This window comes from Podarcis tiliguerta (genome assembly GCF_965153285.1).
Source record: "Podarcis tiliguerta genome assembly, chromosome: 6".
NCBI classification, from domain to species: Eukaryota; Metazoa; Chordata; class Lepidosauria; order Squamata; family Lacertidae; genus Podarcis; species Podarcis tiliguerta.
In genome coordinates this window covers 2,843,956-2,869,086 of record NC_139539.1, presented here as the reverse complement: position 1 = coordinate 2,869,086, position 25,131 = coordinate 2,843,956, and the positions used below count along the sequence as shown (strand labels likewise).

The 25,131-nt window shown below is 53.0% G+C and overlaps 2 protein-coding genes across 12 annotated transcripts in view; one reads left to right on the top strand and one right to left on the bottom strand.

Annotated features, from left to right (window-relative positions):
* ASXL1 (ASXL transcriptional regulator 1) overlaps nucleotides 1-6,547 on the top strand; it is a 32,393-nt gene extending 25,846 nt beyond the window's left edge. For both annotated transcript variants that reach the window (XM_083447252.1, XM_083447251.1), the window contains exons 11-12: nucleotides 175-763; nucleotides 2,111-6,547. In XM_083447252.1, the coding sequence (XP_083303378.1) occupies nucleotides 175-763; nucleotides 2,111-4,903 (3,382 nt within the window). In that variant the 3' untranslated portion in view covers nucleotides 4,904-6,547. The remainder of the gene's footprint in view (nucleotides 1-174; nucleotides 764-2,110) is intronic.
* A 1,574-nt stretch (nucleotides 6,548-8,121) lies between these two features.
* Nucleotides 8,122-25,131, bottom strand: part of NOL4L (nucleolar protein 4 like) — a 146,011-nt gene continuing 129,001 nt past the window's right edge. For all 10 annotated transcript variants that reach the window (XM_083447399.1, XM_083447400.1, XM_083447397.1 and 7 more), the window contains 6 exons: nucleotides 19,906-20,177; nucleotides 17,566-17,751; nucleotides 17,045-17,236; nucleotides 14,429-14,551; nucleotides 13,809-14,010; nucleotides 8,122-12,422 (listed from right to left, as the gene is read on the bottom strand). In XM_083447399.1, coding sequence (XP_083303525.1) covers nucleotides 12,214-12,422; nucleotides 13,809-14,010; nucleotides 14,429-14,551; nucleotides 17,045-17,236; nucleotides 17,566-17,751; nucleotides 19,906-20,177 — 1,184 coding nt within the window. In that variant the 3' untranslated portion in view covers nucleotides 8,122-12,213. The remainder of the gene's footprint in view (nucleotides 12,423-13,808; nucleotides 14,011-14,428; nucleotides 14,552-17,044; nucleotides 17,237-17,565; nucleotides 17,752-19,905; nucleotides 20,178-25,131) is intronic.

Here is a 25,131-nt window from a genome sequence, read left to right as displayed (position 1 = left end):
AAATTCAACGCAGAATTGCTTTATAATGTACAACAGCCTAGGTTTATCCTGAGGTGGCCCAGTTGATCTTGGCTACTGGCTTAGGCAAGGTGTCAAGTTCCATTAGAATCAGTAGAATACCATTAACTAATTCGGGGTTCCTTTCACTTCCTGCCTTGTGTCCCTGACCTGCAGGCTGGGCTTGACTAGTGAGGCGCCTCAGCAAGAAAAAGCAGCTCCAGTCAACAGAGAGACCAGGGCTGCCTCAGCCGCCCAAGAGGAACCTCCAAGGGTGCAGCGTGGCCCTGTCACCCGGCAGCGAGACGCACACTTGAAGAAGCGTGCCCTCCGGTGCAGAACCCGGGAGAGCCTGAGCAAACTGTGCGAGGCAGAGCACGTGGAGGCGGCGGCCAAAGAGGCACAGTCCCCAGAGCCGAAGTCCCCCAGTCAGAGGGACGCGAAGCCGGAAGTGGACTTGTGCGAAAGGAGCCGGGTGTCTCCGAAATCGGAGATTTCGCCTGAGGCGACCAGGACCCAGAGCAAGGTAGAAGATGCGATGCCGGCGGCCGCAGCGTTGGGCAGAATCCCCAGCCTGTCCCAGGAGCCCCAAGACCAGGAGTCCAAGGAGCAGAAGAGGAAGTGCTTTGAGCAGGCTGCCTCTGCCTCCTTCCCCGAGAAGAAGCCCCGGCTTGAAGATCGTCAGTCCTTTCGTAACACAATTGAAAGTGTTCACCCAGAAAAGCCACAGCCCACCAAAGAGGAACCCAAAGTCCCACCCATCCGGGTAGGTAACAGCCTCAGGCCAGGTCATACAGGCCTTTGGGGACCAGGGCTAGAGCGACCTGAAGCAGCCTGTGTTCGATACGTCTCCCTCCCTCTCTCTCTCCCTCTGGGCATGGGTGGGGAAGGAAGGCAAGCAAGCAGATGGATGAGCTTGGAAAAGTCTTCCCTCCCTCAGAAAGAAAGCTTATTCTCTCTTCTGTTTGCTCGTCTGTAAATGGAGGGTTCCTATTACAGTTACCGTATTTTTCACCCTATAGGACGCACCGGCCCATAGGACGCACCTAGATTGGGGGGGGGGGGAATAAAGGGGGGAAATTATTTTTCCCCCCAGGCGCAGGGCTGGGGCAGGGGAGGCCCGAGCTTCCCCCTCCCCCAGCCCCCAGAACGGGACCCAGAGCCATGCCGAAGCTGCGTGCAGCTTTGGCATCGCTCTGGGAGCTTGCGGGGCTGGAGGAGGGGGAAGCCCGAGTTTGCGGGGCTGGCGATGGGGAGGAGCAGGCTTCTCCCCCCTGCCAGCCTTCTAACCAAGTTGGGGGACAGCGGGAAAGGCGCGCTGCGCCTCTCCCGTTGTCCCCCGAGTTTGCGGGGCTGGCGACAGGGAGGAGCAGGCTTCTCTCCCCCCCCCCCCCCCCCCGCCAGCCTTCTAACCAAGTCAGGCTTCTCCCCCCCAGTTTGTGGGGCTGGTGGTGGGGCTCTCCTGAAGCCTGCATTCGCCCCATAGGACGCACACACATTTCCCCTTCATTTTTGGAGGGGAAAAAGTGCGTCCTATAGGGTGAAAAATACGGTACTTCCAACAAAGCCTTTTGCTTGGTTCAGTATAGCTTAGATGCATCCACGCCATTAACAGCTTTGGGCACTGTCCCCCCTCTTAACTTGGTCCCGCTTGGACAACTTTGGAGAGGCTCTCCCATGCCCTCCACCCCAGTCCCATTTGGGTCAGTTCCTAGAGCTTCACTCTTAGCAGAGCTTCAGCTTCCACCTTCTGGGTGAGAAAAGGCCTGAGTTGGAAGGTTTTTCCTGGGCATACAGATTTTTTACAGATGTGTTTTATTTGCTGCCTGCCCAGAGCTCAAGGTTCTTGCAGAAACAACGAAAAGCATTAAAAGACAGTACAACAAAAACCCAACTAGCTTATCAGATACTCCTCCTTCCTAGGACTCTGGTAATGAATGCCTTTACCTGACTGCATTCCCAGAAATCTTTTGAGAATAACAGTTTAAATGATTTGCTTGTAAGTTTTCTGGAGCCCCATCGAGGGCTCCTGTGCAGTAATTCTAAGGCACACATACCCAAGCACCAGCGCATTGTGTAAAACTGTTGTTGTTCTTGTCTGCTTGTTTTACAGATTCAACTTTCCCGCATCAAACCCCCCTGGGTGGTTAAAGGTCAGCCAGCCTACCAGATATGTCCTAGGATTATCCCCAATACAGAACCCTCCGGCCAGGACAGAAACGGGGACTCAGCCTCTTCTGACTTTAAGGCCTGTGCTGTGCAAGGCAGGATCCAGCGAGAGGCTGCTTCTCCTGCCACCGCCATTGGAGGTGGGGGTGGGCCGGGAGGAGGTGGAAGGAACACGGATGAAGGCGGTGGTGGTGGTGGCAGCAGCAGCGGCTGCAGGATCCGGCAGCCCGGTCACCGCCCCAAATACTGGCGATCGAAGAGAACTCGTGGGAAGTGCAGGTCAGATTTACAGCGAGCACAGCTACTGTCGTTTTCACACCTAGAAGAGGAGACCGGCTTTGAGCTGGCCAAAGCGGACTCTTGCGTGCAAAAGGCCTCTTCCCCGCAGGCTGAGGGAGATTTCGCGTTTGGGCAGGCCTCCAGCCTGACTTCACTTCGGTCTGAAGGTGCTACCCAGCTTGCAGAAGTTTCCGGGGGCAGCTGCTTGGGAGGCGCTGTGGCCGAGCCGTCCCTTGGTCACCTAGCCACGGAGACGCCAGTGGGCAGCTCTGGGCAGCTCCCAAGTGATATAAGTAGTGAACCGTCTGCAGGCGCTGCTTCCCAAGAGGGACGTGGTAGGAAGGAGGGAAGTGAATTTTCTCCGAGCAGCAAACAAAGCCGTTCTCCAGTGGCTCTCTTCAAAGTTGGAAGTAGAACGGAAGGGCATGAGCGTGGCCACTGTTCCCCTCCGAATTGTGCCTCTATTCTGAAAGAAACCACCTCTGGTACTTCTAGCCGTACCGTTGGTCTGGAGAGCAAACTAGAAAAGGGGCCAGATGTGGCATCTGGCCCAACCATAGAGGAGCACATCCCCAATCCAGAGAACTCCAGCATTGTTGGGACAGAGGAACTCTCCTCCCAATTCCACATGTCCCCCAGCCAGCTGGCCCCACAGCAGCACGAAAGGGAAACGCCAGGCGGGCTACACAACACCAGCAAGGATGAAGTTTCTCTGTCGAAGCCATTGCTGCTGTCTGAAGGCCTTCCCCCGTGGGAGGTGTTGCTGAGGAGAGGAGTGGAGACCGACGGACAGCAGGCGAAGGCCAAGCCAAGCACCAGCCCCTCCAGTGACGAGGAAACCAGGAGCATCCTGAGCGAGACAACGGAGACAGCATCCGACTTGGAAGCTGAGCTGACGGATGAGAGCGCAGAGTTGGGGCAGGACTACAGCAAAGCTGCCGAGAAAGGAGCTGATCCCAACAGGGGCCACCAGGAGGAATATAACAGAATCAAATTAGAAAGTTTGGTTAGAACTGACACTTCCTTGTGCAGGGCGGGCTTGCCGTCAGAAGCAGGGGCCACCAACACCTGTCAACCGCAGGTATCTCGTCTGCAGGAAGCTTGTGAATCTTCCCTCCGTGTTGATGCAGAAGGCCAGGAAAGACCTCTGGTGGTGGAGACCCCCAAGCCTCTGTCTATAGAAGCAAGCAACCCTCTGGTGGTTCAGTTGCTCAAGGGAAGGCTGCCTCTCAAAGCAGTTCTTCCAGGGGCCCATGGCAGCCCTAACATAGTAGCTGCAGCCTCCTCTCTGAACAAAGTTTGTTCTTTCCCAGTGGAGAGCAAGTGCAAGAGTTCCCTTTCCCAAAAGCCCTCTAGGGATGAGGGGTTGGACATAAGTGGTGAAGTCGGCAATGGATACTGTGCACCAAGGTTTCCGAGGGACTTCCCCAAGAGGCAGTGCACTTCTGGCCCAACACCTTTGCCTGTGGGGAGGGTAGAGAAGGACCCAGAGAAAAGCTCAGACTCTCCAGATCGAGCAGTGGGTACTTCCCAGAAACCTGATAAGCTGGGCCTGGGAGGAGCAACGTTCTCTTCCTGCACTTACAACAATAGAAAAGATTCCTCTGCCGCTGTCCCTGCAGAATCTCTTGCCCCTGGGAGCCCAGAAGAGAAGCTGAAAGCAACCGGCACAACCTCTCTGGGTCCAGATCAACCGAGAGGAGGAGCTCTTGGGAAGAAGGTCTTTGGCTCTGGCATCCCCTGCAGTGCAGCTGCCAGAGCCCAGCACCCCAGAGTCCTGGAACCCTCTCCCATCCTGGGCATGCTTTCACACAGTAAGCTGCTGCCGCCCCCCAAGAGTGCCGCGCCTGGACATGGCGTGCAAGTCACAAGAGAAGACTGGCCTCCGAAGCAGCGTGCGCACGTTGGAGGAGGCGGCGGCAGAGGAGTGGAGAACAAGAAGGTCCTGCCATGCTCTGGCCCAGCCAAGAGGAACGTGGAGAAGAGGAAGGAGGCCCCTCCAAGCCCTGTGGAGCTGATGGAGCACCTGCAAAGCAGCCCTCTTGTTGGGAACTTGCCCTTTTTCAAGTGGCCAAGGGAACTGGGGAAGGGACTTGCCCAACCCCTGGAGCCTTCCTCCATCCCTTCCCAGCTCAACATCAAGCAGGCCTTTTACGGGAAGCTTTCAAAGCTGCAGCTGAATTCTGCCGGCTTTAATTACGCCTCCAGCGTGCCAGGCTTCCCCAGGAGCCTTGCAGGAAGCATGATGCAGCTAAGCCACAAAGCGAACTTTGCCGCGTCCCGTGGCATGTCCCTCTCCGCACAGATGTTTGCCGATAGCGGCAGCATGGAAGAGATTTCGCTCAAGTGTTCATGCAGCCTTAAAGCCATGATCATGTGCAAAGGCTGTGGGGCGTTTTGTCATGACGACTGTATTGGCCCCTCCAAGCTTTGTGTGTTGTGCCTTGTGGTAAGATGATGAATTACGGCCCTGGAAAAAGGGATTTGGGGGGGTGGGAGCTGTATATTTCGTGTGTCTGTTTTGATAACGAGGATTCTGGAATCTGTACACAAAATATTCTGGTCATAATAGAGGCAATGTTAGCACTGTATATTTGATTTTCCTGCTAGGATTGGACCATCCCATTTCTGAGGGGTTCCCTGCCCCCACCCACAAGAATTGCTGAACATTCTGCTTGCTTAATGCCTTCCTTGGCACTAGTGATTTGTGTTCCTTGAGCCCTTTGAGGAGGGAGGGTTTGCTCCATGGGAACTGGAGCCAGCACCATCCTTTTTTCTTTCTTTCTTAGCGGCTGGGTTAAGTAGACCCCTCTTGGCAGGGGGAGCAGAATTCAGTCTTCCATTCTCCCTTCCTGCAATCTCCCTGGCTTGGGTTGGGGGAGAGAGGTGGTTGGTTTTTCTAGATCCTTCCACTTAGAGAGAGCAGGAAATAAATGGTTGTGGGCTTCAGGACTGGACTGCAGGACGAGGGTCACCACCGAGATGGTGAGTGTGGCATCATCTTCCGTACTGGAGGGGCCTGGCTGTGTGCAGCTGTGTCAGGACAGAGGCTACGGCTGCCATTGTCTTCTGTCGCAGGCAGCCTCTGCGCCAGAGGAATTGTAACCACCAAGGGGCAGTGGGGCTGGCTGTGACCTTTTTATTTTCTAAGCAGAAATTTTTAAACTTTTTGTTCTTGGGTGTAAAAAGTGAAATGTTTGGCTCCTATATGTACCCTCTATGCATCTGTTGGATCATGTATTTATATGTTGTACACAGTACTGGGCAATTCTGTAAATTGATGTTATGTACATAAAAGGGTTTTTTAAAATTCATTTATTTTTCAGGCTGCAGCAGTATTGCATTAAAGTGGTGTCGGTTACTAATTGCTGTCCATAATCGGAGCTGCTGTGTTCTGTCCTGCCTCACGCCTGCAACGGCCTCCCCTGCTCTCTGAGCGAGAGGTGCAGCGTTTGTTTCAGGTCTCGCTCAGCTGCTCTGGCTCCGAAGTTGTGTTTCTCACTGCCCCTCTTGCAACTCTAGAGGGAGCTGGAGGCAAGCGCTCAGGTGGCACGTTTAGCCGGTGGGAGCAGGCAAGCCAGCGCGCCTCGCCTTGGGGTGCCCTGCGTTGGCTGCAGCGGGCTTCCCTCTTGAGGGGCGAGGGAGGAAGCAAAGACTCCATTTTCATTAGAGCAAATGGATAGTGAAGGTCAGTCATCTTCCTCTTCTCCTTTAGCTCCTACCTACCTCTTCCTTGACCGGACTCCTCTTTTTCATTAATTGTAGCCCTCCCCGCTCAAAAGCTATAGAAGTGTAAAACCTGGACCTCGTTTTCCAGAAAGGTTTACTCTTAAATCAATGTAGCAGCTTTTTAGTTGGAAACATGGAGATGAGAGAGGTTAAAAGAATTGCGGTATTAAAGGCAACTAAGCTGATGGTCTAAAACCTGCTTACCAAAGATGGGGGGGCAGAGTTGGGGCCCCTCACTCTGCACCCCCTCGGGGCCACTGTAGTGTACAGACTGATGCTGGTCTGGTGGGGAGGGAGAGTCCTCTCTGATGACCCCTGGTGTTGTATGTCCCTTGTGGTATTGGAAAAAAAATAAACATTTTGAAAAAGCAAACTTGTGGTTTTAATCTTCCTTCTGATATTTCACCAGTTCCATGCAAGGGAATTAGCAAGAAGGGATGTTCTTGAGACTTGCTTCTTGTGCAATGCAATAACACAGCTCCCTGCTGGAAAGCATCCCACACTGAAGTTGCCCTGGGTGGGGCTGCACTCCCCTAGGAGATTTGCAGATGGGAGGCGCGCTCCTGTATTCAATGCTGTCGTGAGGTTTGGGTGGTCTTGGTGGCTAGGATTGCCTTTTTCAGCTCTGGCTGGTTCACTAACTCCAACCACTGCTGGAGGGAGATGACTTGGCCACCGTACTCCATGCTCTGGTAACCGCCATATTGGATTATTGCAGTGCACTGAACGTGGAGCTGCCCTTGAAGACTCCTCGGAAACTTTAGTTGGTCCAAAAATGCAGTGGCTACATTACTGGCTAGGGTTCTATTTAACGTGTGTTAAGGGACGCGGGTGGTTCTGTGGTCTAAAGCACTGAGCCTGGGGCTTGCCGATCGGAAGGTTGGCGGTTCGAATCCCCGCAACAGGCTGAGCTCCCGTTGCTCAGTCCCTGCTCCTGCCAAGTTAGCAGTTCGAAAGCACGTCAAAGTGCAAGTAGATAAAGAGGTACTGCTCCGGTGGGAAGGCAAACAGCGTTTCCATGCGCTGCTCTGGTTTGCCAGAAGTGGCTTAGTCATGCTGACCGCATGACCCGGGAAAACTGCGGACAAATGCCGGCTCCTTTGGCCAGTAAAGTGAGATGAGCGCCACAACCCTGGAGTCATTTGCAACTGGACTTAACTATCAGGGGTCCTTTACCTTTACCCTGTGTGTTAAAACAGCTGCACTGGTTGCCAGTTTAGTTTTGGGCCCAATTCAAGGTGCTCACATTAGTGTTTAAAGCCCTCAATGACTCTGGCCCCAAATATCCAAAAGACCACCTCAGGTGCTGAGATTGGTCGAGGAGGAGGCCTGGTGGTAGTTCCTCTGTCCTTAAGAGGCCTGGAAGGTGGTAGACAGAGAGATGGCCTCTGTGGTGGCCTTTAAGCTATGGAACTCCCTCCCCGCACCCAGAGGTGCACCTAGCAACTTTATTATAACGCTGAAGAAAGGTGCCTGTTTATCCTGGCTTTTGGCATGAGGTGCATATATTTATTTTTTCCTTAAGTTATTTTAAAGTGGTTTTCATGTAACTCATCCTGGGATGAAGGGAGGACAATTAATTACTGTATTTTTTGCTCTATAAGACTCACTTTTTCCCTCCTAAAAAGTAAGGGGAAATGTGTGTGCGTCTTATGGAGCAAATGCAGGCTGCACAGCAATCCCAGAAGCCAGAACAGCAAGAGGGATCACTGCTTTCACTGCACAGCGCTCCCTCTTGCTGTTCTGGCTTCTAGGATTCAGAATATTTTTTTTCTTGTTTTCCTCCTCCAAAAACTAGGTGCGTCTTATGGTCTGGTATGTCTTATAGAGCGAAAAATACGGTAATTAAAATAATAACAGATTGGACCAGAACACTGCTCTGCGTAGGCCTACAGATGGGAGAAGTCTACAGCTGCTTGGGAGTCATACTGGAAACTAGAAGATGCGTTCTGTTTGTTATACAGTGTTTATTAAGTAGATTCAGTCTTATAATATGATATACAGACTCAAAAAAATTCCACATACTTATGAAATCAGTGCATTTAGCAAGTAATACCATGGATGGAAAGAACCGCTCGATTTAAACAGCTCGTTGGTCTTTTTAAGTGAATGGGACAAGGAGGTTGGCCTGTGCTACTCATTTCACAAACAGAACAGAATTAAGTTGCATTACATAGAACAAACACACGTTCTAAGAATTAAAATATTAAGCCACATTTACTGGAAAAAGATCCACTTTATATAACACAAAAGTATTTCCATAGCACATGGAGGAGGAAGTGCCCATCTGCTTAGAAGAGCCACATGAAGTTGCATAGGTGCCTGTCAGGGAAGGTCTTTTTTTAGAATTCAAGAGATTTAAGCCATAAAGTGTCACCTTCTCAAGCTGGTTTTAAGTGCCATTTCCTTCCTCTAGCGTCTCTAGGGAAGTCTGGGTGCCTCTTGGGCTTTGTCAATAGCTGCTGGAGGTCTCGTTCCTGGGCCACGCGTGCCCCACAGCCCCCGTTTCTTGTGCCTTGGTGCTCAGGAAGCAGAAGACAGAATTAAGTAGTGCCATCCTGTGGACTGACTAGCCAGGGAGATTCTAGCTATTTGCTTTCACCTTAGTCCTACCGTATTAAAGATCCCGATAGCTGAACTGGTCGCTGGAGAACACGGAATGGCTTGTGTACAAACCCTTTGGGTTGCAGCAGCCGCACATCCCAGGGGTGGGGCGGGCATGCGCGCTTGTGCACAGAGATGGGCAGGGTGCCGATGAGAGAGTCTGTGGCTCTGCTAAGCAGATGAACAAGGGTGAGGGGGTGTCTCACCAAGAGCAGGTCTTGCAGAACACGGGATGTGCTGGGAGTTCTGTACATGTAAACAGTACACTTTCACTGAGTCCAAAGTCAGGAGCAAAAAGTACAAAGGTTCACATTGGTCTTAGGTAGATACAGGCGAAGAACTGAGCTGTACAGCTCTGAAACAACAACCAAACCGAACTTTCTCTAAAGCACCACTAAATTATATAAAAATCAGACCATGGACAGATTGTAGTTGGTATTCCGGTGAAATCACTAGGCTACCTTGTAAAAAGTTTTACAAAAAATTACAAATCAAAATCTTATTTAACCCTCTGAGTTCAAAGCAGCATTTCTCGTAAATGAACTGGTACTAAACGTTACAGCCGTCTATGAGAGAGGGGAGGGCCTTCCAGTGTTGGGAGAATGTTTTTTTTTGGGGGGGGGGGTTTCTACTTGGAATCCTGCGAATGCCTTTCCCTGGCCCAAAATGCTGCTATGGGGAAGGGACTCGTGGGTGGAGATTTCTCCTCGGTTTTTGTAAAAAGACCTGCCAGCCCATGAGTTCTGTGGGTTCTTGTCCTGTTTTTAAGAACAGGTGGGCTGGGCCTTCTGCAGGAATCGGGGTCCCTACTCAATAGGGATCATCGGCTGAAGACCACAGAGATGTCCTAAGACAATTAGAGCTATAAACACACACACAAAAGATGGCTTCCGTGGCCCGAATGTGACCACGGATGCTATACTTACCTGAACTCCACCCAACCCTGATGTCGGTTGTGAGCCCCGGTTGGCTTCCCCGTTGGTCTCTTTCCATGAGCCTTATCAGATCAGTCTCAAAACATTCTAACCAGTGGTTTAAAAAACGAAAGCAGCAACATACGCACACGAAGCCAAGTTCCAAAGTGATCTAGTGAAGAGTACTCTAAAAAGTTACACCCGGGGTGGGGTGGGGTGGGGGAGACCTTTACCTAAGCAGCCTGTTCTCTTGGGTAAACAGCCACCCCCCCCCCCCCGCCGCCTCATGGCTATGGCTCCTGGTGGCGCCTCCAGCAATGCGAAGGCTGCACATGACAAAACTGAACACCAGGATTTTATTACGGACAGCGATTGTCTCTGCCACACTTTCAACGCTCAGGGTTGCACAGAAGCGGTGTGGTAAGGGCTGATTCTTTCCTGGGCCTTTCACAATAATAAATATTTACAGAAAATCAAAGCTGAGAGGGAGAAGCAGCAGGTCACGCACACCTGGGTGTTCTCTGCTGCAGAGGAAATCAAGAGAGAAGGGGGGCTGGAAGGAGGGCCTTTCGCCAAAAGGCTGTCCTCCCCTTCCCTGGAACTCCTGGGCTGTCACTTGGCGGACTCAAAATAGAGAAACTCTGGGGATGTGAACTAGGATCAGGAATTCTCATGTGCAACAAAGCCACGCTCACGGAGAAACGATGCAACCGAGCCACGAACAGCTGCAATTGCCAAGGGTCTGCAGTAGTTTGTTCCTGAGAACTTCTTGGGTACAAAATGTGGCTTAAAACTTAAGTCTGATCCCAAGCAAATATACGGGGAAGAAAGTTCCTCTCAAACAAGCAAAAGTCGTTTCCGTACAAACTGGGCGTAGGAATGGAGTGTTGTTATTTCTTTCACCTCATGAAACAAGGCAAATAAAAACTCTGAACAAAAGAAGCTCACTTCCGATAGGAAAATGGCCCAGTATTCCTGGCCTATGGGCCCTAAATGGGAGAGCTTCCAACTTAGGAGTGCTGCTGCAAATTTCTCCTAAACTTTGCAAGGGCTGGTACTCTGCAGCCCTTTCCCTAGCAAGCTGTGGCATCATGGGGAAGCTTGGGGGCAGTCAAAGTTGCCCAGCTGGGAGCAGAGGGGAGGTGTAGCAAATTCACCCCATCTCCGAGGCCTTGGGCTTTCTGGTGTCTTCTGCTGGCCCTGAGCAGTTCCCACGGCCTGGCTCTGCTGCCTCAGCTCCTCCATTCCTGATTTTAGCAGCACTGAAAAAATATTGCACTGAGCAAAAAAGCAAGTGCATTTCGTGGGTGGAGAGGCATGGGCGGGGGCTGTGGGAAGGAGAACTGGAGGGGAGAAAGTAGTGGCTCAAGCCCAGTTCCAGGCATCAGAAACCGGGTTTCTTGCAGGAGTCCTTTGCCCAGCTGGCTGCAAAAAAGCCTTCATATGGAAAACAAAACCCTTCCAGGAATGACGTGAACAGGAAGCTGCATTTCGTCCCTTCCCTTTCCCCTTCGTGTAGCTAATGCAACCCTGCCCCTCCCCAAAACACAAAGTTAGGAAGGGCAGCGAGGAACAGGCCTGGTCTGCTGGCTCAAATGCCCCTGAGGGTTGACGACTGGACTCTCCCCGAGTCTGGAAAAAACCCACAACGCAGAGTGAGGTAGAGTGTGGAGGAAGAAGGCTGGGCAGCTGCTTCTCTTCTGGGCCCCAGGGGCTTTTCCTTTAAAGTGACCAGAGCAAGTCCTGCTAACTGGAAGTGGCTGGGGGACGGGGCTGGCCTCTGAGCCCCGCGGCTTCTGCCATAGGGCTGCCTGGTGGAAAAGGGGGAGAAGAAGCAGAGGGTCTGCCGCTGCCTGGGCGGCTGGTCTCCGCATCCTCACCCTCCAGCCCCCCAGGAACACGGGGCGGAATGTGTGACGGTGCAGGATTAAACCTCCTCCTCATCTGACAGACACAAAAGTGGCAAATCTGTACAAACTCAAAAATTCATTTTCAAAAAAAAGAAAGAAAAATAAATTAGGGGGTGGGGGGAGAGAGGGAGAAGGGGAGGAGAAATCCTGGCGAGGGAGGGCCCGTTTCTCAATAAATATGGAATTTCTAAGACATGGAAGAGGCAGGATGGGGGGGCAGGTGCTGGAAAGGGGGCTCTACAAAAGTAAATTCTGACTGTGCCTGTAGCTCCATCCCCCCCCCACCAGCTCTCCCCACCCCAACGTCTTCCTCCCCCCCTCAAAATAGTCCTACGTCTCTCCAGGCTGCAGGCCGGCTCCTTTGGGTCGGTGTTGGAGTGCACTGGCGCAGGCAGGTTCAAAAGGCAGGCCCTCAGGCCCTGGGCTCCTGCTCCAAGAAGAAACAGATCTTTTTGGATCCCACCTTATAAAAAAAGTAGTCAGAACCTGTGCCAGCTTGGAGGTGGTTGGTAGGCAGAGCAATGGCCAGTCCTGAGCAGATTATCAAAGGGAGCCCCTCTGCAAGCAAAGGACAGTGTCTTCTGGCACAGGAGCCAAAGGGAGGCCAGCAGTCAGTTCTGCTGTAAAATGAGGTTTTCCAGTTCATCTGCAGAGCGGAGGAGGAAGGCTGCGGACTCCCGGTAGCCGGCGATCAGCTGCCGCACCGCACTGATCTCCGTGGGGCTGAGCTGGGCGGCTGGAACCCCCCTGTTCGTGCTGTTGGTGGTGGCAGGGGTGGGGGTACTGGGCGCCCCACTTTTCATGCTGAGGTCGGTGGGGCCTGCGGGCAAAGAGCAGGAGAGGGGCGGTCAGGAAGCACAAAGGATGCCGCTAGCAGGCGGGTCGTGGGGGAGCCTGCCCTCCTCCCCAAAAGCCCTGCCCCGGAAGAGAGATTTCCCGTCACAGGGATGCGTGTTGCTCATCAGCCTCCGGGAAGAACACAACCTGTGCGATTTGGGTGGCTGTTTTGGCTTTAGTGTGACTGTCGTAAGCCACTATGAGCCAAGGGGCAAAGCAGGGCACATGTTTAAAGAAACAGAGGAGCACCCGCAAGTACATCAGTGTTAGCAAGCGATAGCTGTTTGGGCTCTGATACCACAATGCTCCCCAAACACTGTCTGCGGCTGCCCAAAGCAGGGCAGCCAGGGAGGGAGCTTTGGGCAAGCTTGACAGGCCAATCATTTGCCCTAAGCAGGGCGCAGGAGAGACCAGGTTTGAGATGGGGCAAGGAGCCCTGAACAGAAAGAAAGCAACCAAGCTGGGAAAGTGCCAAGTGCCAAGCAGAAGAAGGCCTGAGGCCCCAGGGCTGTCCAGCACAGGAAGGGCCAGTGCCCCCCCCCCCCCGGGCAGAGTGCACTCAAGGACCTGCAATCTTCAAGGAGCAAAACGCATCTCCCTCTCCTCCTCTCGCTCAAGGGGATTAGGCTTCAGTGGCTGGAGCCCAGGGTGGGATCTTGCTTCAGAGTTAAGAGGCATTAGGAAGGGATGAGAAGCATCAATCCCAGAGAGGCATCTTTTGCGGCTCCAGATATCACATTCTTCCAGCGAGGGCAAGCGGTGAGTGAGAGGAGGCCAGAGGCCACTGAGGCACACTTCACGACAGGCACTCAGAGGATCCTCCCTCCATTCCCAAAAACCAACAGGGCAAGATGGCGGGGGGTTCACACTTCCACATTTTGTCAAAGGAGCCCCAGAGTCCCCCATTCCTGAGGCCAAGGGCACAATGAATGACAGACGCACAGGGCGAGGGGCTGCTGTGTTGGCTCACGAGACTCTGGCCTGGACTCACCCTTCGAGGGCAACACCTGAGGGCACAGAAGGCATTCTTCAGCCTGAGGGCTGCATGCCCTTGTGGGGGACCTTCCACAAGCCACAGGCCAGTAGTGAGTGCGCACAGACACAAAGGGGGGGGCAGAGTCACCCCACACTTCCTCTTTTTCTCACATGCACACGAAACATTCATTGACTCCATTCTCTTCCTAGCCCCTTTCTCTCTTTCCCCTTCTCGCACCCCTCCCCTCCTCAACTGCCTCGTTTCCCCAAAGCAATTAGGCTTTTTAAAAGCTCCCCGTGGCACCAGTGAAAGCTTTCTAAAAGCATAATTGGCGGGGGGGGGGGGTGTTGAGCCGGAGCTTCTCCCCCCCCACACACACCATCCTCTGCTTACCATTACTGTGATTCCCTGTCTGGAGCGAGGAGGCAGGTTGCAGGCTGCCTCCGAGGCTTCCGTAGCTCCGGTAACTGTAGTTCAGGCTCCCGTTGATATAGACGGGATCTTGGGAGAAAGAAGAGGCTGGCAGTGTGTAGGACGAATGAGTGATGGCGGCTGAGTCCCGGGAGTGCTGCTTGTCCAGGGCAACAGGCTCATCCTACAGGGGAGGAATCATAGAGTTGCAGAACTCGAAGGGACCACAAGAGTCATCTAGCCCAGCCTCCGGCAATGAAGGAGGCTCTTTCCCAACATGGGTCTCTAAGCAAGGGGTGTACCAGTCAGTGGGGAGGAGCGTGCCTGGCCTCAGGCCCCTCCAGCCAGGCAGGGGCTGAGGGAGACGAGGAGCCCTTTAAGCCAAATACCCAGAAGCCTGTTCTTTCCTCCCCCCCCCCTTGCTGTGCATAGCACCACACCCGTTGCCTGCTCTCAAAGCCACAAGTGCAACATGCAGTCTGCACAGCTTGTGAACAGGTGGCGATGGGGCGAGCGCAGGCGCAGCAGCTCCGTCACAGCACCCCCAGGGCACAGAACCCTGCGTCCAGCGCCAAACCAGAGGTCAGCTCCAGGGCCCGTACCTGTGATGTTTGGTAGATCTCCAGCCGCATTCTTTTGGCTGCTTTCCGCGTCTCGCTCTCGCAAGCGGCTGCCAGGATGTTCTCGGCCATGGCTGAGGTCAGGTGGGGCGGGGTGGGCCTGGTCTGGGGACACATAGAGCCAGGAATGTCAGCCGTCGGACAAGAGGGTCAGTGGGTGGGCAGGCAGACCAGACAGTCAAAGGAGAAGAATCACCAGCTCAGGGAAAAATGAATGGTTCTGTATTAACATGCTTATATCCCTCCTTTTGGCTTCCAAAGGCCCCCAAGGATGCTTAGAAGACATCAGTTAAGAAGAACCAAATAAAGCAACCAATTAAAATCCAAGAGGTAAAATCTAAGGGTGCTCGTTCAAAACGCCAAGCCATGTAACAGGGAAGGAAAACCGAAGCAACTCCAGTTGAGAGCCAGTGTGGTGTAATGGTTAAGAGCGGTAGTCTCGTAATCTGGGGAACTGGGTTCGCTTCCCTGCTCCTCCACATGCAGCTGCTGGGTGGCCTTGGGCCAGTCACACTTCTCTGAAGTCTCTCAGCCTCACTCACCTCACAGAGTGTTTGTTGTGGGGGAGGGGAAAGGAGAATGTTAGCCGCTTTGAGACTCCTTAAAGGGAGTGAAAGGCGGGATATCAAATCCAAACTCTTCTTCTTCTTCTTCCAAAGCAGGGCACAACAAAACAAAAGGAATGTTAACAATGCGCTGAAAAGCCCATCAGGCATTGCAAGGGAGGGAGTTCCACAATCTGGGTGCCATGATAAAAAAAAAGTCCTGTCCTGGAACCCCTCCAAACTCCTGATGACATGCTTGGTTCTAAACCATTTAGGGCTCCCCCCACTTTAAAACAAAAACAAAAACTATTCCGGCTTTAAGGACACTTTACGTTGTGCCCACAAGCAAACCAGAAGCCAACAAAGATCAGTGAACACCAGATAAAGCAACATGCGCAGTATCCACAGCCGCAGCCTTGCCTGCTGCATTTTCAGAAACTGACATTTCTAAGTTTTCAAAGGCAGCCCTCTGTAAAATGTGCCGTAGCAACCTAACCTTGATGTGATGTGACCTGGGCACATGAAACAGTGGCAACATCTATGATTTCCAGGAAAGGTGCTGTGCCAAAGCATTCCGAGCCACAGCTGCTACCTGGTGGCTCTCCAGGACCAAAGGCAGATCAATCAAATGTATACCGACCATTAACAAAGTAGAACATATGAAGATGTACAAAAATCAAAGCCTCCGTAGAATCAATGAATAATTCCCAGGTGACAGGTTGGAAACAAACCATTGTACTGGGTCAAGGATACATTAGAATGTTCACATATATATTGTCACCTGTTTGGTAAAACATTTATTAGATCCATCAAGGAAAAGGCTCAAAAGAGCCCCCAAGGATCTTCCAGGAAGCCGCCTCATAAAAGAGATAAATTATGCTTTCTCTAACCCCTTGATAAAATATGCAGCAAAGGTATGTAGGAGAGACTGTTTCAAATTTTAAGTTTGAAAGGACAGCACCTAACGTGGTAGGGAACTATGGCAAATCTGCCATCTAGGATCTTAGAGGATAAAATGTTAAAACATGCCAACAAAACTTCTCTTCTGAACTTAGGCAACGCTAGAAAACTTAGATATGAAATGCAGTTTGCTAGAAGCAGGGGTGTAGCAAAGCTGGTGTGGTAGGTGCAGCCCGCGCCGTGTGTCCTCACCGAGGGGGGTGACAAAATGGTGGGCGGCACTCACCGTGGGGCGTGCAGCATGCCCAAGCCACACGTCTCTCCTGGGAGTGACGCAGTGGCTGGAGCCCCCTCAGGCTCTGCGCTGACCCAAACAGTCTGCCCATTCTCTCCCCCTTAGCTGAAGGGAAGCAGAAAGACTCCTCACCCTGTGGGTGGCTGGCCCTGCCCCCAGGCGCAGGGCACGCGTGCTGCCCCAGGTGCCCAATCAGCTTGCTCCACCACTGGCTAGAGGCACACCAAGTCACAGCTGATGACTGTCATGTAAGTGACCCAGAAACCAGGTCAAGAGAACTCTCAGTGAATCTGATCCTAACAGCAGCTTTGTCTTGACTAGATGGTCTCAGCTTCCTACAAACATCCAATCCATTACTGGACTCAAGCACCAATTCAAGATCTCCAAGCGTTCCCAAAATAAGATGCAAAACAGAAGATTGTTGCCAGCATTTGAGTGAGACCACTCCCTAATTCTCCAGACAAGCTCTCCAAGAAGTTTCACATAGTGGTGGAAATCATCAACTGCTATGGGGCCCCATGACCAAAGCCCACAGTATCTAACAGCAGTCTCCCTGCACACACACACACCCCGCCCCATCCCACCCAGGTGACTCAGCAAGGTCAGTGGGAAGGGTCAGAGAATGGAGGATGCCCAGGGGAGAGAGAGAGTTGGACAGGTGTCCCTAAGTGGCCAAGTCTTCCTTATCATGGCAAAAGCGTGGAGATGCCATCCCACAGGGCAATTACATAGACTGGGTCCAGTGAGGCTCCTATGAATAAGGGATGGAAGGAACAGGGGTTGGGATGGTTCTCAACTATCTTAGGAGAGGAGATGCAGAAGGAATTGGGGATAATAATAATTTTAAAAACCCCTCACCATCTCCATGCCATTCTTCTTCATGCGGCGGCAGGATTTGAGGTAAGTGCGGATGCGCTTGCGAGCTCGCTCCTGGAACTCGGGAAACTGCCTGCTGCAGGATTCAATGATGGCCTGGATCTTCTCTTTGGGCTGTTTGGAGATGGGAACCATGCGGTCCAGGTTCTCATCCACAAAAAGGCGTACAAACATCTGCAGAAACAACAGGGAACATCGGGAGCTGCCTCACACCGGAACGGATCGCTAGCCTGCCTGGTTCACAATTGCCTGCTCCAGTCCGGCGGGGGCACCAGGCTGGGGGAAGGGTGGTCTACTCTGACTGGCAGCAGCCGAAACTCTCGGGCAATGTCTCCATCACCAGTTACCACAGATGGGCTAAAGCAGGGGACTGTGTGTGCAAAGCATGGGGTTGGCCGTTGAGCTGTAGTCCCTCCCCTCTCACAGGGGAAAGGAAAGGTGCGCCCATGCTACTGAACCCTGTCTCCCCCCATAGGGCTGATCATACATAGAGCTGCCCATACATTGAAGGCCTTTAGCCGCTCTGGGTCCATTCCTTCCGAATCGTTCATCTTGTCGTTGTCCTCATGGTCATCATGCTCATCGTCATCATCGTCAGCGGCTGGAGCTCTGCCCACAGTCAGGTCTTCAGGGCAGCCGCTGACCTCGGTCTTGACGGAATCGTAACTGCCAGAGCTGTACGGAGGCGACTGAGGGAGGAGACAAAGAATCAGCACTTTGAACCGCCCCCCCCGGCTACACCGTCTTGCTTAGCCTTCTGGCGGCTCACAGATCTCTAACTTTGGGAGAGGGGGCAGAGGGCTAAAATGGGACAGAGGGGGGCACAGCCACGCCACTTCTACAGTGAATGCCTGGGAAGACCCAAGTCCACACCTCATGTTAGGAAAACATTCTTCAAGAAACAGATAAAAGTTCCCTTAAGCTTTAAAGAGGGTTCCAGAATTTTCTTTAGTGTGTAGGAGTGGCACTCTTGGCTCGATTGGCTACAGCTGCAGGTGCAGATAAAGGGAGGAATTTGCAGGCTGCAATTTCCGCACAAGGAAAGCACACACACACAGAGAGATTATACCGTGCTGGATATAGAAAGAATGTACTGTGGCACCTTGGTTCTCAAAAACCTTGGTTCTCAAACAACTTGGCACCCAAACACTGCAAACCCAGAAGTAAGTTTTCCGGTTTGCGAACTTTTTTCGGAAGTCAAATGTGCTCCGTTTTGAGTGTTACACTGAGGTCTGTCTGTTTTTGCTATTTATTTTGTGTTTTTGTGGCTCTTTTTGGGGTTTTTTTTTGGTGTGTGACTGTGTGGAACCTAGTTCAGCTACTGATTGATTGTGTGACTGCAGTACATTATTCCTTTCATTTTATGGATCAATGGTCTCGTTAGATAGGAAAATTCATGTTAAATTGCTGTTTTGGGGGTTGTTTTTAAAAGTCTGGAAGAGATCAATCCATTTTGCATTATTTTCTATGGGAAAGTGTGCCTTGATTTTGGAACGCCTTGGTTTTGGAACAGACTTCTGGAATGGATTAAGTTTGAGAACCAAGGTACAGTCATACCTTGGGTTGAAGTAGCTTCGGGTTGAGCGTTTTCAGGTTACGCTCTGTGGCAACCCGGAAGTAACGGAACATGTTACTTCCGGGTTTCGCCGCTTGCACATGCTCAAAATGACGTCATGCGCATGTGTGGAAGCGGCAAATTGCAACCCGCGCACGTGCAGACGCGGGTTGTGTTCGCTTCAGGATCCGAACGGGGCTCCGGAACGGATCCCGTTTGCATCCAGAGGTACCACTGTAAATAGTTTGTACGTATTAGGAACTGAAACACTTGTGCAACCAGTCAAGCAATAAAGAAGCTCTTGACTGAGGAATTTGACTATGACTACTGTTCTTGTCCTCTGCCTCCGGGGGGGAAACTCTGCTATAAACAGTAAGATGAGGTTTTACTGAGGTGCCACCACACAAGCAGGAAAGTGCAGCAGAAGTCTGTGGGCGGTAACCTCTAATACCCCAAAATATGGGTCAGTCTGAAGTGTCCTCTTCTTCCACCTTGGGGATTTGAGGACAGCAGTGCTGGATAAAATTTAGGCCTAGCATTCTGTTATCAGTGCTAGGAAGCACACAAGGCAAAGCAGGAAATTGAAACACCCCCCCCCCCAGCTGTTTGTTCCAAGCAGTCACAGAAAGGTTCAACCACCATGAGGATCGGTCAGCAACCGCGAATCCCCCAGAACCTTGGCGAGAGCTCTTGCCCATGGAAATCCCCTTTCTGTGAGGTCCATGAAGCAGATGGTGAATTCATCTCACCATGCCCTGGTCATCTGGTCATTCTCTACGGACGCCATAGGGCTCCCCTGCTGTTTTGGCTCCCAATGGGCATTTATTTCTGCGAGAAGCTCCAACCACACGAAAGAAGGGCCACTGGGCCAGAACCCCCAAAGGCCAGTGACTCTGCTTCCTTTCTGCCCTAAAAGGAAATGTTTCTGGCCGAGATAAGGCTAGGAGCAAGGCCCCTGGCTTAGGAAAATTTGCTGGCACTGAGTGTAGTTGGTCGGTGGACTACGGTGGCGAAGGAACACAAAACGTGGAGTGCTCTAAATTTAACGCAAGGCTAGGCCACAGGGCCTCCTTATCAGGGTGACTGATCTTCTCCTATTACCTAGATGGGTCACCTGCTCTCGCTTCAGCCTCCACATGGTCTTCTTTTGACTCTGCCACCGTGCCTGTAGCCAGCGGGAAACTCCACTACTGCCATTGGATGTTAGGGGGAGGGACACTTCCCCTGCCCCCATGTCATTGGCTGCTACCGTCACTTTACACACACACACACACACACACACACACACCTCGGCTGTGCTTTTGGCTCCATATTTCGCGCGGCTCCGCAGGCCATCGGCGCTGCAACTGTCCGACTGGTAGGAGGGGGTGACGTGGGCAGGTGCCAGCTTGTCGCACAGGTTGATGGGCTGGTCCTCAGAGGAGGCACTGAAGTCCATGGGAACGGCAGCTCCATTCCCATTCATCTCTGGGTAGGCGGCATCCCCCTGAGTGCTGCTGGAGGTGGACGGGTTCAGGGTCGAGGAGCCGTTCCCGCTGCAGCTCTCCGAGGAGGAATCGTCTGAAAAAGAGAAGGGAAGGGGCCCCATTACCAGAAAGACCAGAGACCCCAAGATGCTGCTACTGTTGCGGCCCCAAACCTGCAGCCCGCGGCAGGGAAGGGGCAGTGACAGCTCCTGCGGTACTGTCACCCAAGGCACAATCTCACTCTTCCCTCATCGACATCAGCCCCCCCCCCGAAAAAAAACCCAACAACGCCACCCGGAGGCCCAGGGCAGGGCTTTCTCAGTGGTAGCTCCCAAACTGTAGAAGGGGAAAGCAAACCTCTTTCGCCCACCTTCTTCTGAGGGTGAGGGTGTGCATGATTAGTTGCTGCTTTAGCCATTGCTATTTTATGTTACTTCCATTTATGTCGCATTTACTTTGTACTGATGTTTTCACTGGAGATGTATATGTATATGTATATGTATATTGTCAGGGGTTCAGGAGCAGAGTCACTGGAGAGGGAAGAAACAGAGAGCGAGGGGGAGGAGTCGGAAGGAAATGTCAGCGGCGACAGTAGTCCAAGATCTCTGAGTCTCTCCAGTGACTCGGAGGATTCACAGAAAGGGGCCCCCATGGTCAGGGCAAGGGGAGTGCCCAGGGGGACACCTCGGGAAGAAGGGGACTCAGAGAGTAGCAGCTGGAAATCCGGACCAGCGTCCCCCCCAGAGTGCAGTAGGGGGGAGGAGTCCAAGGCATCGGGATCAGGGAGCGCGCAGGCAGAGGGAGAACGTGAGGCAGGAGTGGCCACACCCTCGTCAGGGAGCGAGGAAACGGTCATCCGGAAAGTAAAACGCGCGCGCGCGCCAAGTTCAAATGTACAGGAGGGCGGCAAGGTGGGCAGCCCGGGTAAGGAGCCAGGTCCTAAAGCCCGCCGAAGAGAGGGGGAGGAGTCAGAGGGGTCTAGCTCCGCATCGGAAGAGTCCAGGAGGAATGAGACCCCGGGGGGTAGTAAGACCCAGAGGAAGAGAGAGAGAAGGAAGAGGTGGAGTAAGATTAGAGTCTTGAACTGGTGCACGGGGGGTGGAGATCCAGACAGAGCTTCGCCGGTCTAAAGTCCAGACGTAGGGCTGGGACGCTGAGACTTGTAAATGGAGACTATTCTTCAATAAAGACTTTGATACTGTACTATCGGCTAGCGTTGGTCCTTGGTGAGCTGGGACCCGGAGCCAGCCCTGACAGTAAGCTCTGTCTCTAATTTTAAAGTTTTGGCACCAAGAACCTCGCCACGTGAGTCGGCGCAGCGAGGACAGAGGAGGGGTGCTTACAGAGCTCACAAAACTCAGGCAAGATGACGACGGAAGAGCAGATAAAAGCCCTGCAAGAAGCGGTGACACAACTCAGCACTGAGGTAATTGCATCCAGGAAGAGAGAGGAGGAGATGGTTACCTCCTGCCGGGATCTCCAGGCCAGGTTGGACGTGCTTTCCAAAGAGGGGCAAAAGGGAGCCAAGGCAGAAGGCATAGGTTTGGGGAGAAGGGGAGGAAGCCTTGTATCGCATTTCGACGGGAGTTTGCAGCAGTACCCCAACTTCAGAGCAGACCTGCTGTTTGCGCTGGATTTACTTGACAAAGACTTTAGAGATGAGAGAGAGAGAGTGGGGTTTATCTTGTCCCATTTGCATGGGGAAGCCAAAACGTGGCTGCGGAATCTATGGAGGGACAATGATCCAGCGCTCCAAGATGCGAAGGCTTTTATTAAAGCAATGGACTCCTGCTTTTTATCAAAGGTAGACGTCGATATTGCCAGGAGGGACATACATGGACTTAAACAAGGCAAAGCCAGCGTGCGGCAGTACCATACTCGATTTTTCGGACTGGTTCATGCCCTGGGGTGGGAAAAAGATTCTGCGCCAGTCAGAGACCTCTTTTGGGAGGGGTTGAATGCAGATGTAAAAGCGGAGATTGGAAGAGGGGAGAGACCAAGGAGCACCCAGCAGGTAGTCCAGAGGGCTCTGGAGATCGGGGTGCATCTGGAAGAACGTCCTTGCAACAGGGAAGAAGGGCGTTGGGGAAGGGCACCAGCCAGAGCACCTCCCTTCTTTCCCAGAGAAGCAGCGCGTGCGCACTCCACACCCTCGCAGGGAGGGGGAGAAGAGCCGATGGAGATAGGAGGTGCCAGGGCTCAGTCAGCTAACAGAGCCCTAACACCGGGAGCAGCCAAAACGAAGCCTCCTAGAGGGAACAGGAAGTGCTACATCTGCGACAGTGCTCAACACATGGCGAAAGAGTGTCCCCAGAGGCTCCACAAGCACACTGCAGCCTCCGCAACAGTCGCTGAAGCAGCTCAATTGAAAACGCAGCAACAGTTAAACGACAGAGTCTGGCTGGAGGAAGAGGCACTGGGGTCCAGTCAGACAAGTCAATGAAACAATCCCCAGCACTTTTGCAACCCACAGACCCCCTCCCACCCAAACCAGTGGTGCAGCTTACAGCGTCTCTCCAACTGCCCAATGGACGCACTCTGGAGGTGCCGATCACCATTGACTCCGGCAGCAACGCTGACTTTATGGGACTGGAATTCATTCAGCAGCACAATATACCACTGCTACCAGCCACGCTGCCCCTGAACGTTGTCACGGTGGATGGCAGAGACTTGTTAGGGGGGCAGGTGGTGCAACAAACGCAACCAATGGTGATGCGGATTGGAAATCACCGAGAAGTCATCAGCTTTAATGTCACACACCTGTCGGACACGCCGGTAGTCCTCGGCATGAGTTGGCTGCACAGGCACAGCCCAGCATTGGCGTGGTACCAACGCCAACTGACCTTCGGCTCCTCCTATTGCGCGGAACATTGCATCCTTCCTAGCCCGGAAGAAGGAGGGGACGACCCGCAGCTACAATTAGGCACGCTGCAAGCAGTGCCTCGCAAGTATGCAGCGTTTTTGGAGGTTTTCTGCGAGAAGGAAGCGGACAAGCTGCCCCCCCACAGGCCCTATGACTGCAAGATTGACCTCCTGCCAGGAGCGACGCTGCCAGCCGGGAAACTGTATTCCATGTCTGAGGATGAGCTGCAGGAGCTCAAGGAGTTCATAGACCTCAACTTGAAGCGCGGTTTCATCCGGGAGTCGAAGGCAGCGGGGGGCAGTCCTGTATTCTTTGTGAAGAAGAGGGACACGCCCCAAAAAAGACTTGTGGTAGACTTCAGAATTTTAAATTCCAGAACCAAGCCCGCGGCCTTTCCCATGCCCAAGATAGACGACCTGCTGGCGACGGCGAGGAAAGGACGCGTTTTTACAAAGTTGGATCTGCGAGGGGCGTACAACCTGATTCGCATACGGGAAGGAGACGAGTGGAAGACTGCCATGTTCACGCCCCTGGGCACATATGAATACAGAGTTATGCCCTTCGGTTTACAAAATGGCGCCCACTGTTTTCAAGCTTTCATGCATCACGTCCTGGCGGGTCTCCTCTACAAAACATGCGTCTGCTTCTTGGACGACATCCTGATATTCTCAGAATCGGAGGAGGCCCACGAAGGTGACGTCAAGGAAGTTCTGCAGAGACTGCAGGAGCATCGGCTGTATGCCAAGCTGGAGAAGTGCCAGTTCGACAGGACGGAGGTGGATTTCCTAGGCTACAAGCTGTCGGACAAGGGGCTTGCCATGGACAGCGCCAAGGTTCGCGCAGTGTTGGACTGGAAGAGCCCGCGCAATCGGAAGGAGGTCCAGCGGTTTGTGGGGTTCGCCAACTTTTACCGCAAGTTCATCAAGGGGTTCGCGATGCAGACGGCGGCCATTACTGACACGCTCAGCTCTAAGAAGAAGAAGTTCATCTGGACGGAGCAAGCGGAGCAGTCCTTTCAGAACCTTAAGCGTCTCTTCTCGTCCGAAGGGCAGCTACTGCATGTGAATCCCAGCAAACCGATGAGGGTTGAAACAGACGCCTCAGACAGAGCCGTGGGCGCCGTACTGTTGCAGGAGGACCCGCATGGGGACTGGAGACCGTGTGCCTTCTACTCTAGGAAGCTCAGCAAGTCGGAGCAAAACTACACCATCTGGGACAGGGAGTTGCTGGCCATTCATGCAGCATTCAAGGCGTGGCGACACTTCCTCGTCGGGGCCAAGCACACCGTGCAGGTCCGCACGGATCATAAGAACCTGGAGTACTGGCGCACGGCAAGATTCCTAAACCAGCGGCACATCAGATGGGCGGAATTTTTCGCGGATTTCGACTTCAGGATAGAATACATCCCAGGCGACAACAACATCATGGCGGATGCACTGTCCAGGAAGCCGCAATACCTCGAAGAGGCGGCACCAGCAGCGGCCAAGCACATTTTCGCTCCGAAAGCGTGGGCGTGCGCTGCAGCAACCGTGGACTTGGAGGCGGTCCGTCGAGCACTGCAGAGGGACCCCTTTGCACAAGCCAAGATGGAGCAGGTGCACAAGGGCACGGTGAAGGACGACGAGTTCCAAGTACGAGACGGATTGCTCATCCGCAGAGGGGCCCTCTACGTACCGGGAGACGACCTCCGGGCGAAAGTACTGCAGCAGTTACACGACGCACCCACCGCCGGGCACTTTGGCAAGGAGAAGACGGCAGAACTCGTTGCCAGAGATTTTTGGTGGCCCAAGATGCGGGGGGAAGTCGCGGAGTACGTCTCGAGGTGCGACACCTGCCAAAGGGCCAAGTCAGTCCACAAACCTCCGGCGGGACTGCTCGAACCGCTGCAGACTCCGAGCGAACCGTGGGAGAGGGTGGCCCTGGACTTTGTCACGGATTTACCCAGCTCAAGGGGTAAAACGGCAGTGCTAGTGGTGGTGGACATGTTCACTAAAATGGCCCACTTCATTCCGTGCGCGAAGGTCGCCACGGCAGAACAGACCGCCAAACTGTTCATAGACCACGTCTTCAGAGTGCATGGACTGCCACGGTCTATCTTGTCCGACAGGGGGCGCCAGTTCATTTCGAGCTTCTGGCAGAAGCTGATGGGTTTCCTGAACGTCAAGATCAACCTAGCGTCGGCGAG